The sequence below is a fragment of the Salvelinus sp. IW2-2015 genome, linkage group LG32 (assembly GCF_002910315.2).
Source record: "Salvelinus sp. IW2-2015 linkage group LG32, ASM291031v2, whole genome shotgun sequence".
Taxonomy (NCBI): domain Eukaryota; kingdom Metazoa; phylum Chordata; class Actinopteri; order Salmoniformes; family Salmonidae; genus Salvelinus; species Salvelinus sp. IW2-2015.
Window position 1 is genome coordinate 17,378,232 of NC_036871.1, and position 12,997 is coordinate 17,391,228.

Consider the following 12,997-nt stretch of genomic DNA (forward strand, 5'->3'; position numbering starts at 1 on the left):
CTTACTTTCATGGAAGTGAATTTACACAAATAATTTACGATAAGTATKCTGTTATTTATGTGTTGTAGGCTAGGCATGTTGTATACAAAATCCACATTAGAAATCCAAGAAATTAAGGGAGCGTGGTTAGTAGCCTGAACGATCAGCTGATTAGAAGCTGAGGTCAATATCATTTTTGTATTGATGTGCACGCGTTTTTGCCTTGCGTAACAACAGCGCAGAGCTGACTTCAGTCATTTCGAAGTTCACAAGGAGAAAGGAGCGTCCCTCGGACGCGCGTGCTGCTGTACTATTGTCCGGTGCGTGCAGATGGTTCTCGGGTTTGATGGCTTCAGGGAAATGGAATTTCAAAATTTCAAGCTCAGTTCGGTGATTCGGGACTTACTAAATAAGCTTTCAATGTAATATTTGACACGTCTGCTGCAGACCTCTGACTTCCCAACAACCCGAAKAGGTGCCAAAGAAGTGCGGGCGGACAAACAAGCAGTGCGCGTTTTTCCCTCTGTCTCTCTGAGTCAAGTATTTGGATTTGACAAATCAAAAATATTTAAGCCATTTTCATAGCTGGTTGGTTTTACTTTTAAATCTTGGGATATTAGATTTTTCTTCTCAATAAAACACTCTTAGTCACTTACGTGGGATTACGAGCTCTCATCAATGAAGTCCGGCATCAGTTTTAAACAAAATTTTCTCTTTTAGAAGAACAGGCAGGTGACCGACGAATTTAAAATGACATATTTGATTGTTTTTATTCTGTCATTATCAACGTGTCTGTCTGTGGTAAGTGTGACACAACAATACTTTTATTTTRTATTCCGTTTTATGCGTGATGATCAAAATGCGCACAAGGATTGCAGAGAAGGGCTTTCTAATGCTTGAAAATATGAAATATAATAAATATAAAGACATAACAGAAATGTACCTCAAATGTGTGGCATTATGATTGGTGCATTTGCTAATAAGGCTTTTGTCGATATATGGTAWAGGCAACTGTACAGTGTACACTACTGTGTTGTAATTATTATTATTATTTATTATTAATTTATTACAACATATTGCTCTCTGCAGTCTACAGTAGTTCAGCTCTTGATTTAAGCAGCATTTTTCACAGTCCAAAGAGATATGATATAAACACATAGCAGTAATGAATAGGGTTGTTCTCTTCAAAACATCCAGATTTTGCCATARTGCTGACATTGGAGTGCCCTCTTCCCTTTTTATCCACTTTACAGGTCAAATTCTGGACTAGGTCATTTCATCTTTCAGCTAACTAGCATCCTCATTATCTACCCCTCAAGGACTGCTCTGAATTGACCATMGATATAGTTAGAGGACATAATATTGTATCTGTCGCATTATGGTGTCTGTGAGAGCATGGGCAGCGCCATTGAGGCAATCTCCATTTTAAAGAAGTACATTTTTTTATACTTCTATTGATGGGTTAGCTRACAATGTCACGGAAAAACGATGGCACGCTTCAATGAGCATTAGTCTGTGTGTTGTTGTGATTTTGGATGGCCAGATAGCTAGCAACAATGACAAGAAGCTGCCATGTGCGGAATTGTAGGTGGCTCGTTTCAGCTAGTTKTATCTTGTTCTTGATACCTTGTCTTGTTTTGAGGTAATTTGACTGATGTCATGTCTATGCCGTATCGGCAAAATTCGCTACCTAGCTAACCAACAATTGTAACAATGTACTTGAGAGACAAGTGTTCATTGTGAAAATGTATTTATGTTTTCAATAAACATTGGATACRAAATATAGTTTACATGTTGTCAACAATCTAAGCCAACCCCTTCTGTTTTGCCCCATAGTTGAAGACMCATCGGTTTTGTTGCTAAACAACCAGCCGCGTCTATGCAATGGTAAAAAAACTGAAAAGGTGAATACCGCCACCTGGAGTGTGTTGTTAGAACAGGTATAATTTATTTATATAATTTATTTATTTAACCTTTATTTAACTAGGCAAGACAGTTAGGAACAAATTCTTATTTACAATGACGGCCTACCAAAAGGCAAAAGGCCTACTGTTGGGACAGGGCTGGGATAAAAAAAATTTAAACATAAATGAAATATAGGACAAAACACACATTCCGACAAGAGAGACAACACAACACTACATAAAGAGAGACCTAAGACAACAACATAACAAGGCAGCAACACACGACAACACAGCATGGTAGCAACACAACATGACAATAACATGGTAGCAACACAACATGGTAGCAGCACAAAACATGGTACAAAYATTATTGGGCACAGACAACAGCACAAAGGGCAAGAAGGTAGAGACAACAATACATCACGCAAAGCAGCCGCAGGTGTCATTAAGAGTGTCCATAATTGAGTCTTTGAATGAAGAGATTGAGATATAAAACTGTCCAGTTTGAGTGTTTGTTGCAGCTCGTTCCAGTCACTAGCTGCAGCGAACTGAAAAGACGAGGATAAAGGATAAAGCCAAGGTTGTTGATTTACTACCACCACAGTTTTGAAATGTTGGCACAAAAGTATAATTCATTGATTGATGATCCCTCCTGATGACCTGGATGGAATTATGTGACCCTTCCTTAACCCATAGGAATTCCCACCCTGTTGACTACTTGAAAATGGTGAAAGTCCTCAATGGCGCTGCCCATGCTAAAACTGTCTTTTGGGCACGAGAGTCCTCTATTTACCTCTATGGAATTTACCCATGCAATACTGTGCCTGTGTTGGCTGTGCCCTCAATGTGTGGCAGTGTGATCGGGACACAGGTGTGAATGGGAGTCTGGTCCCATAGTGTATGTAATGAGATTATACCCATCAGAACAAGAGATAGCAGCTGTTCAGTGTCTGTTCAACTCAGTATATTCTGATGTAATGATGTGACTCGTGAGAATGATTTACTTAGAAATACTCTTGTTTTTAACATCACAGCATTGCACAGAAAGTTAGAATCTCTATGGCTTGTACTTTCCATGGTAGAAGCCCTCTCACACAAGATGTTCAACTCTGAAAACTGGAGTAAAATAGGACTGTCTGCTGTCTGCATGGTCTAACAGTTTAGACTTACAGATTTTTTTCAAACCCTATTCTAGTACTTTTTACTTTGCTTCAAGTCACACTTAATATGCTGTTTGGCTTGACAAGGAGCAATACTGTTGGCAAAAGCACAAACAGGTCTGAAACCAGGCTAGCACACTGGTACCTAATATGCTGTAATGTACCTCAGGCATGTTCAGTGTCTGTAGCACCCGGGTGCTCCTATCTGTTCAGAACACGCTGTAGCGAGACCTCATGTACCGCTGCCTTTACACCTTTAGGTTTGGTCTAGTGCCAATGTGCTTGATACAAATAGACTCTCCAGTTTTGCCCTATCTTCACATAGTGCTAGAGGGCAGGACTATTGCCAGTACAAATGAACCCCCTCTCTCAAAATAAGTTTAATATTTTGGGTATTTTATGTCATGGTACTTCTCCTCCACCAACCTGATGAAAGCAGAGCGTAATTTCATAGAAAAACTTTAGCACTGTATGTTGAGGCCAGTAAAGAAGCTCTTAATAATGTAGGCAGTCTATCTACAGTATACAGTATGTGTTCATGTTTAATACAACACACAGTGCTTACTTTGTAATCGATGATATCGATGATATGGAGGACATATTGTAGTGTACAGAAATACCTATCTGAGCATCATCTGTATGCGCTGTCTGTAAGCGGCTACAAAGATCATTTCAAAATCAGACCTAGTAATTGGCCTTCTCTTTTCATTTGTAAAATGTACTCTGTGCAGGTAATTAGCAGACTCTCATGATTATCCTGTWCTTCCAAAGATCCCAATCAGCAGATCATGTTCAACAGCTGTCTAGATGTGCAAGTGTCCTGTACATRACATGCCAGCTAATTAAAATGGTTGCTGATTGCAATGAAACGCCCCTGACTCTCAAGTATAAAGCATGTTGGATCCGGCAAACACAAAGTCAGTCTGTCACATTCAATAGTCAGTGCGTTCTAATCTCACCTAATTGTGCTTTACAAAAGAAAGTCCCATGCAGTCTCAGGTCAATGTGAATTGTGAAATAGCATGTTCTAGCCACTGCCTTTCATCGAATGAATTACTATTATGTCACAGATTTAATACAGTATGTGCCAAATCAGTATGATTAGTGTAAAGCTGCTATGTACCAGTCTTGGGTTCACAAGTCCATCTGGCTATAGACAGATAAACCATTTACAGAGCATCACTGGACACAGATTCATCTGTTAGGGGAAGGTGATGAACATTATGGATTTATTTGATATTATTGTAGGAATCAAAACATATTTTTGGATAGAGGATGATTAAATAAAAAGCTGTGAAGTTTGTTTATGCATAAGAAGTGTAAAGGCTTACTGTGTGTCCCCAGTGCTTCAGTGTTTTTAGCTTTGTTAGTTACAAATCAGCTGTGGGGTATAGTAATAGCAGCGCAATACATTTCATATCAAAATGTTAGCCTCTCACATTTTAGCCTGAAGGCTGCGTTGAGTTGCACTTACATACTCTGCACTTCCTCTCTCTCTCTCTCTCTCTCTCTCTCTCTCTCTGACAGAATACTAGGAATTAATCAGAGCAATATCTTCTACCGCCAATGGCCTTCCAATTTAATGTGTGTGTACCACAAGTTGGTGGAGCAAAGAAGCGTTAAAATACATTTGCTTTAGCAAAACATACAGTGGATGGGATTGCTGCTGCATTAACATATCTGTAGCCACACACATTGGTGTTATGTCCCCAATGGCATCCTATTCCCTAAATAGTGCACTAAATAGTGCCCTTTGAAGGGAATAGAATGCCATTAGGGACGGAGCCTAGTTGTAAGGGCCTAGGCGACGGTTAGTAAACCCAGTAATTAGTGGTGTGTTGTGTGCAGCTTCATTTAAAAGGCCCTTTAGCTGACTGGGAGTGGGTCATTGACTCTCTCTCAGAGATAGATGCTCCTACCACTGACCTGACAATCACTGCCATTTTGGGGCGAAACTGTGAGAGTCCCGGGTGTGAGAGTCAATACCTCCTCTCTCACTGCACACTCACGGAAGGTAGCAGTGCCCTCAATACCCTTCCTAGCCAGCCAAGGGAAACATTCTGTTTCAAGTGCGATGTAGTTTCTTTTGAATGCGTCTTCGACTGTGAGTGTAGTGTAGTTCTGTGTGTTTGCCTTAGAAGAGTCCGGAAGTCATATTAGTCATTGCCTGTGTCCCAAACAGAACCCTTTTTCATATATGCACTGTCCTACGTATTTATTTGGACAGTGAAGCTAAAACGTTAAATTTAGCTCTATACTTCAGCATTTTGGATGTAGCCCTTTCCTGCAGTCAATGATCAAAAGTGCTCTCTTTGGCCTCATGGATGGAATGTTATTCATATTTTKTATAATTTCATGATTAATAAAGATTATTTCCAAAAACTGACAAAAATCTGGTGTTTCTATGTCAAACAGTTTTGTTATATTTTAGTCTTCTGTGAAGTATATACTGTATTATTAGGATGCAAATTCAAAATGGAATACATTTCAACTCTGTCTGACATGGTACAGATGTCTTCTTCTTTTTAAGCCCATAACCATGTGTGTGAGGTGTATACTTCTGTTTCAAAGTAGATTTGTTTGATTACCAAGAAACACTGTGTGACCCTGATTTAGCCCACTGCAGTAAAATGTTATGAATAATCATGAATGAATCGTGAGTAATGATGAATGAGTAAGTTACAGATGCACAAAGATCATGTCCCAAAGACATGCGAACCTCTCACCATTACAATAACCAGGGAGGTTAGCATTTTGGGGGGGGGGGTTATGATATTTATGCCTCTGTGACTTTCTCACTCATCATTATTCACAATTCATTCAGGACTATCCGTAATCATGATAGCATCCACATTCATGTAGAAGTGTTCAGAGACATATTCTATTCTTATTTACAATAAAAGTGACTCCAAAATGACACAATACATTATTAACCATTCATTTCTATYGGGCACAACATAATTGGAAACAACCAARACAAACTGCAAATGCATCCAACAAGTAGTCACAAACTTGATGTAGTCATTGCGTGCTAGGAATATGGGACCAAATACTAAACTTTTTACTAAATGTAATACACTATAAGTTATTTTCTTCTAAGTATATGACACCTTCAAACGGGGGGACTAGATATAGTACATAAAGTGCTTTAATTTCTAAACAGTAAGTACAGAAAGTTGACATTCTGTACTGTCGCCTCATATAAAAAATTTGATCTCAAATCTAAAATGCTGGAGTATAGAGCCAAATGAATAGTTTTAGCATCACTGTCCAAATACATAGGGGAGAGTRGTATAATAGTTTTGACTTTGGCCCAAAGGGCTCTGGTCAAAAGTAGTACAATATGTAGGGAATAGGGATGCATTTTGGATGCAGAATAGGTCTCTTCTGCTTGGTGGCCCCGATTGCTTGTTAACGCTTCTGACAATGCTACTTGGTGCTGTGTGTGTGCCCCCTGAGGTCTTTCTGTGACATGCCAATTGTTTCTCCTGGCAGAGAATGGGTCAATTCAGAAACGACAGTTCATTCTGATGTTCAGTCATGTTTTCAGGCCACTCTCTTCCTCCAGCACACCTCATAATGGCACAATGCCCAGTTTGACTATTCTGTTCTTTACACTCAGGCCATCATCATCTTTTTACTGCACTTGAATCCTCCAGAAAAGGGCTAACGTGGTTAACACACCCACCCACACACACACACACACACACACACACCACACCAACACTGATGATCACCCTCACTCACACACAACAGCACACACACACACACACACACACACACACACTGATGCTCACCCACTCACACACAACGTCATCACACAGCCACACATACTGTACGTCATCACATATGTCTGAAACCCTTCAGGGGATCTAGGGAACGTATACAGTTCCCATCTAGGATGCTGAAAGTGTTTGTCAAGGAATTCCCTACCGTCCTATCTCCCAAAACCATATACTAACACTGGTTGTTTAGTGTGGAACATCATGATGCATAAACAAATTGGTTATTCTATCCATCTTCTCCATTTACTCATGGGAAAAGTTTWGCAATTTTTCTCACAATCTATTTTGTTCTACCTCTAATGGAAATCTCTCTCCTCCAGTAAAACTTCTCATTCATTCATTTATTTATTAATTCATTCTCTCTCTCTCTCTGTCAACTAACCGATATAGAAGGTGTTGTTATCATGAACTGCTGTGTCATTTAAACACATAAAATAAATGTATTTAAAACATGATTCGATTTATGTGATGTATAACAGCTGATGTATAACCCGTCCCTGATATTGTGGATGTTTTGTTCACTGGTGTTTCCCTACATTCTGCTACTTAAGAAAATATATGATGTCCTGTGAAAAATGTATTGAATCTACAACATAAATGAACTACACCTTTCTTTCTACTATACAATTGATCTCTTTAATATGATCTCAAAATACGATTCAATTCATTTTAATAAAACTTATATTGCATATTTTTTAGGTGAATGGAAGACATCCAACGTGTAACTTCCTCCTGGAGCTTGAAACAGACCAGGAAGAATGTCTTGTGAAGCTGAGGGACCAAGAATCTTCAAATTACTCCAAAGGTGACATCACAGAATATTTTGATTTCACATTCATCTCTTCTCATCAGACAGAATAAACCATGGGTTGAAAATAGATTTCTGAATATTTCGGGAATGGAAACCGACTGCATATTTTGGTTAATGGTGAAGCTACATAGATTTTTAGGTCACTCAACTAAATTACTTTTATGAAACTTTAAACGAAAATATGAAATGCCACCTATTCGAGTGCCTTTGAAACGTAAATGTCAAATTAAATGAAGACCTTTAGTAGTTGTACAGTGTTTCCTAGTCCAGATAAGCAACTCAGATTGTGACCACAAACCTTTGATGTATTGGCACTTAATATTAAAATCTGAATAGCTCGCACTTTAGCTATCTTGAAGTAAATGTTGTACATAGTGAATGTTTTACAACTCATACCTATGAGCATTCTCTCTATAATTAGGGGTTCAAGCGAGTGAAGCTGGGTGAAACCCTATTTTATTTGTTGGCGTTCATTATCATTATACCGGTTGTTCTTGCAAGGAGATTTAATATGCAAATGACTGTGAGATGGTAAGGCCGAGGACGGTGCGACTTGACATGATGGTAAAGGCCYATAGTCCACACCCTCTCATGCCATGCCATGCCAATTGGCCACAAGGTGGCTCTATAACAGGCGATTGAAGTTGCAAACTTTGACACATCACGTCCCTCATCCCATATGACCTAGAGTCTTGACATTTAGTAAATCGGTCCCTCTTCTCACAAGGAACAAAGTTGCCTCAATGACCCATAAGGTTCGCCATGATGGATTTTCCGCCATTTAGAATTTTGTTAAAAACACTTAAATAACATCTCCTCTTGAACCACTGGGCTGATCTGGATGAACCTTAACATACGGCATCTATGGACCAGGGTCTCTCAACACAATATTTTCCAGACTAGTATGTCAAACAACATGACTGCTACTAACCAATAAACATTCATGTGGGTGTGGTCTGGTACATTAATGCATCTATATCAGACACGGATATTTGTATTGTAGCCAAACTTGGTACACATGTTCCAAACACTGTCAAGACTCAACATATGCAAGCACATTCAGATCGATCACACGGTGGCGCTAAAACAGGCACATATTTATATATCTTTATCTGTTTGACTCAGATTGATTAAATTTGGCACACATGCTCAGGGATATGAGTCTAGCTAACCTGTATAGTGTGGTTCATTCTGGCTGCATGGTGGCACTGTTGGACAGGAAAAACCATTCATGCAAGCTCATTGGCTCATAGAGGTCATATTGTTTGAGCCAGAAACATGGATACATGTACCAAATTTGGTGCATATCGGTCCAGTGGTTCTGGAGAATAAGACATTTAAAGTAGTCATCATCATTACAGTTGGTCCAAAATACATCAAAGGCATATTGCATGATCTGTTTGATGTTTTAGTTCTGATATTTGGCAAGCATGGTATGGATTACAGAAGTAGCTCATCCTAGGGCAATGTGTCGAGTTTGTCCTGATGGTAGCACAGTGGCCCCACAGCTTGAACCCTGGCATTTCCGCTTGCAGTTTTAATTCTTCTTCTTCTTCTTMTTATTAAACTAAACTTCATGCCTGGCAGCTCCACCATGCTGCCGACTCACTATGTTGACACTTTACTGTGAGTTGTAACCCAGGCTGTGCTACATAAATTAAACTAATTGGATGAAGAATTACTGTGAACTGTCAAGGGAATTAGTGCACGTTATCAAAGACAAGACACTTAGTCTTTGCCGCAAAAATTTAAACGTGTATAGTTTAAATTATACATTATTTTGCAATGTAACTTGCCTTCTTTCACCATAACATGAGCATAGGTATAAAACAGTTCTTATAGACAATATTAAGTACAATATGCATTGAAAGTACCCAGTTACAGCAGGAACAAATCCTTTTTCTGAACATAAAATGACAAAAGAGAACACAAAATAATTTGACTTCATTAATAGATGTATGCCTTTTCATATGGGTGGTCCCAGGGGGCATTAAAACCACGACCATGGCGTTGCTAGCACCATGCTCATACTAACTGAGCCAACTGTAGCATGAAAGTATAGAGAGCATCCAGGTCAACATTAAAGGGGGCCGGGATTTCATGCATCAGTTACCCTGGTACTGGAATGAAGCCATGCTTAATGCAAATCGATAATTGATTTGTTCTTGTTCTAAAGCCCAATGTGATTATGAAACATTTATGAAAAAAATCTATGCGTTGATTAGCGCCAGGGCGCACTGTGGGTGGCAAAGTGCTCAACAGTATCATCTAAAAGTGTGATACAAAACTGCCATTACCATGCACTGAATCACAGTTATGAAGATACCATACAGCAAGCAGGAGCTGCACTTAAAATTATATCATTGGGTGTGTCCCAAATGTCACTCTATCCCCTATAATGCACTACTTTTGACCAGAGCCCTGTGCATTATAAGGGAATAGGGTGCCATTTGAGACACAGAAGGACACACATTATACCACTCATGTGGGTCACATCATGAATATGTATTTTTTTGTCTGGGTTTCACWATTTTGTTTTCATTTAATTATTTTTATCTGATGTTAGTTAAAAGGTTTCTTTTGATAGAGCTAGCTACATTGTTTACTGGTGGATTCTCTCTGCTATCTACGTTTTACTGAGCTTAAGCGCTCCATTTTTTCCACTAAGTGGCTTAAAAGGGTTTGACTGTTAAGTCTGCCCTTGGCACTTTCACACCCTTTTGTTTCATAACAAGCCATTTCAGGAATCAAGTTTCAGCGAAAGGCTTTCTCAGCCGTGGTCCTCCTCCTGACATTGGTGAAGCAAATAGAGTCACACATTTAGCCACTTTCACTCCCACACAGAGAGTCTATCATATTGTTCCAAACACCAGCAGCCTAATGGACTACCTTTCATTCTGAAAGACCCTGCTGTATTGTGTAGTGTATATTGTGCAGTGTATATTGTGCAGTGTATATTGTATATTGTGTCTACACTACAGTACATGAGGCATTGATCATGTTCAATAGTTCTATGATGTTATCCTTCGGAAAGTTTTCAGACCTTGCCTTTTCMCAAATTTTGTTACAGCCTTTTCCTAAAATGGATTTAAATAGTTTTTCTCCTCATCAAGCTACACACAAAACCCCATAATGACAAAGCAAAAACAGGTTTTTAGAATTTTTGCTAATTTATAAAACATTTAAAACAGAAATATCAAATTTCCTTAAGTATTCAGACCTTTTACTCAATACTTTGTTGAAGCACCTTTGGCACCAATCATGCCTCAAGTCTTCTTGGGTATGACAAGCTTGGCACACCTGTATTTGGGGAGTTTCTCCWATTCTTCTCTGCAGATCCTCTCAAGCTCTGTCAGGTTGGATGGGGAGCGTTCCTGCACAGCTATTTTCAGGTTTCTCCAGAAATGTTCAATCTGGTTCAAGTCCGGGCTCTGGCTGGGCCATTCAGAGACTTGTCCTGAAGCCACTCCTACGTTGTCTTGGCTGTGTGCTTAGGGTCATTGTCCTGTTGGAAGGCGAACCTTCCCCCCCAGTCTGAGGTCCTGAGCGCTCTGGAGCAGGTTTTCATCAAGGATCTCTCTGTACTTTGTTTTCCGTTCATCTTTGCCTCGATCCTGACTAGTCTCCCAGTTCCTGCCGCTGACCCCCCCCCCCCAACAGCATAATGCTGCCACTACCATGCTTCACTGTAGGGATGGTGCCAGGTTTCCTCCAGACCTGATGCTTGGCATTCAGGCCAAATAGTTCGATCTTTGTTTCATCAGACCAGAGAATCTTGTTTCTCATGGTCTGAGAGTCTTTAGGTGCCTTTTACTGAAGAGTGGATTCTGTCTGGCTACTCTACCATAAAGGCCTGATTGGTGGAGTGCTGCAGCGATGGTTGTCCTTCTAGAAGGTTCTCCCATCACCACAAAGGAACTCTAGAGCGCTGTCAGAGTGACCATCGGGTTTTTGGTCACCTCCCTGACCAAAGCCTTTCTCCCCCGATTGCTCAGTTTGGCTGGACTGCCAGCTCTAGGAAGAGTCTTGGTGGTTCCAAACTTCTTCCATTTAAGAATGATGAGGCCATTGTGTTCTTGGGGACCTTCAATGCTGCAGACATGTTTTGTTACCCTTCCCCAGATCTGGGCCTCGACACAATCCTATCTCGACCTCATGGCTTGGTTTTTGCTCTGACATGCACTGTCAACTGTGGGACCCTATATACAGTAGACAGGGGTGTGCCTTTCCAAATCATGTCCAATCAATTGAATTTACCACAGGTGGACTCCAATCAAGTTGTAGAAACATCTCAAGGATGATCAATGGAAACAGGATGGACCTGAGCTCAATTTMGAGTCTCCTATCAAAGGCTCTGWAWACTTATGTAAATAAGGTACTTCTAAAAACCTGTTTTCGCTTTGTCATTAATGGGGTTATGTGTGTAGATCGCTGAGGATTTTTAAATTTATTTAATCCATTTTAGAATAAGGCTGTAGCGTAACAAAATGTGGAAAAAGTCAAGGTGTCTGAATACTTTCCAAAGGCACTGTAGCATGGCTCTCCAATCCTGTTCCTGGAGAGCTACCATCCTGTACATTTTCTCTCCAACCCTGTTCCTGGAGAGCTACCATCCTGTACATTTTCTCCTCCAACCTGTTCCTGAGAGCTACCATCCTGTACATTTTCTCTCCAACCCTGTCCTGGAAGCTACCATCCTGTACATTTTCTTTCCAACCCTGTTCCTGGAGAGCTTACCATCCTGTACATTTTCTCTCCAAACCCTGTTCCTGGAGAGCTACCATCCTGTACATTTTCTCTCCAACCCTGTTCCTGGAGAGCTACCATCCTGTACATTTTCTCTCCAACCCTAATCGAGCACACCTGATTCTAATAGTTAGCKGGTTGATWAGCTGAATCAGGTTAGTTAAAACTGGGGTTTGGAAAACCTACAGGAGGGTAGCTCTTCAAGAACAGGGTTAGAGAGCCCTGCTGTAGAGGGTATGGTCTTGAATCACCTATGGCAGAAGTACAATTTCAACAATTGCATAAGGCAGAGTTATGATAAACATGTTTTATTTACTTAAATTGTTGTATTTATCTAAGACTCTGCTGTCTGATCTCTTGACAGGAGTGGGATGCAAAGCAATCTGGGATAACATAGCATGTTGGGACCGTGCAGAGGTTGGAGAGACTGTCACTAGAGAGTGCCCCAGAGTGCTCAAGATGTTTTTTGGCAGAAATGGTAAAGTATTGTATTTTTTCATTTTGATATCAATGGCAAAGTAACATTTCTGGATGGTTTAGTGTGAGTGTTCTGTTCTCAAACCCAGGCCCAGATGAAAGGGTAGTTTGAGATACTCCTCAAGCAATGTTCTG

General features: G+C 40.1%; 1 protein-coding gene across 2 annotated transcripts in view; it reads left to right on the top strand.

Moving 5' to 3' along the window:
- The first annotated feature begins 249 nt into the window (after positions 1–249).
- The window catches only part of LOC111956390 (vasoactive intestinal polypeptide receptor 2), a 37,535-nt gene continuing 24,787 nt past the window's right edge, over positions 250–12,997 (top strand). For both annotated transcript variants that reach the window (XR_002876263.3, XM_023976857.3), the window contains exons 1-3: positions 250–780; positions 7,528–7,633; positions 12,750–12,863. Coding sequence is in view for 1 of the 2 variants with exons in the window: in XM_023976857.3 (XP_023832625.1) it covers positions 730–780; positions 7,528–7,633; positions 12,750–12,863 (271 nt within the window). In the remaining variant the exon portion in view is untranslated. The remainder of the gene's footprint in view (positions 781–7,527; positions 7,634–12,749; positions 12,864–12,997) is intronic.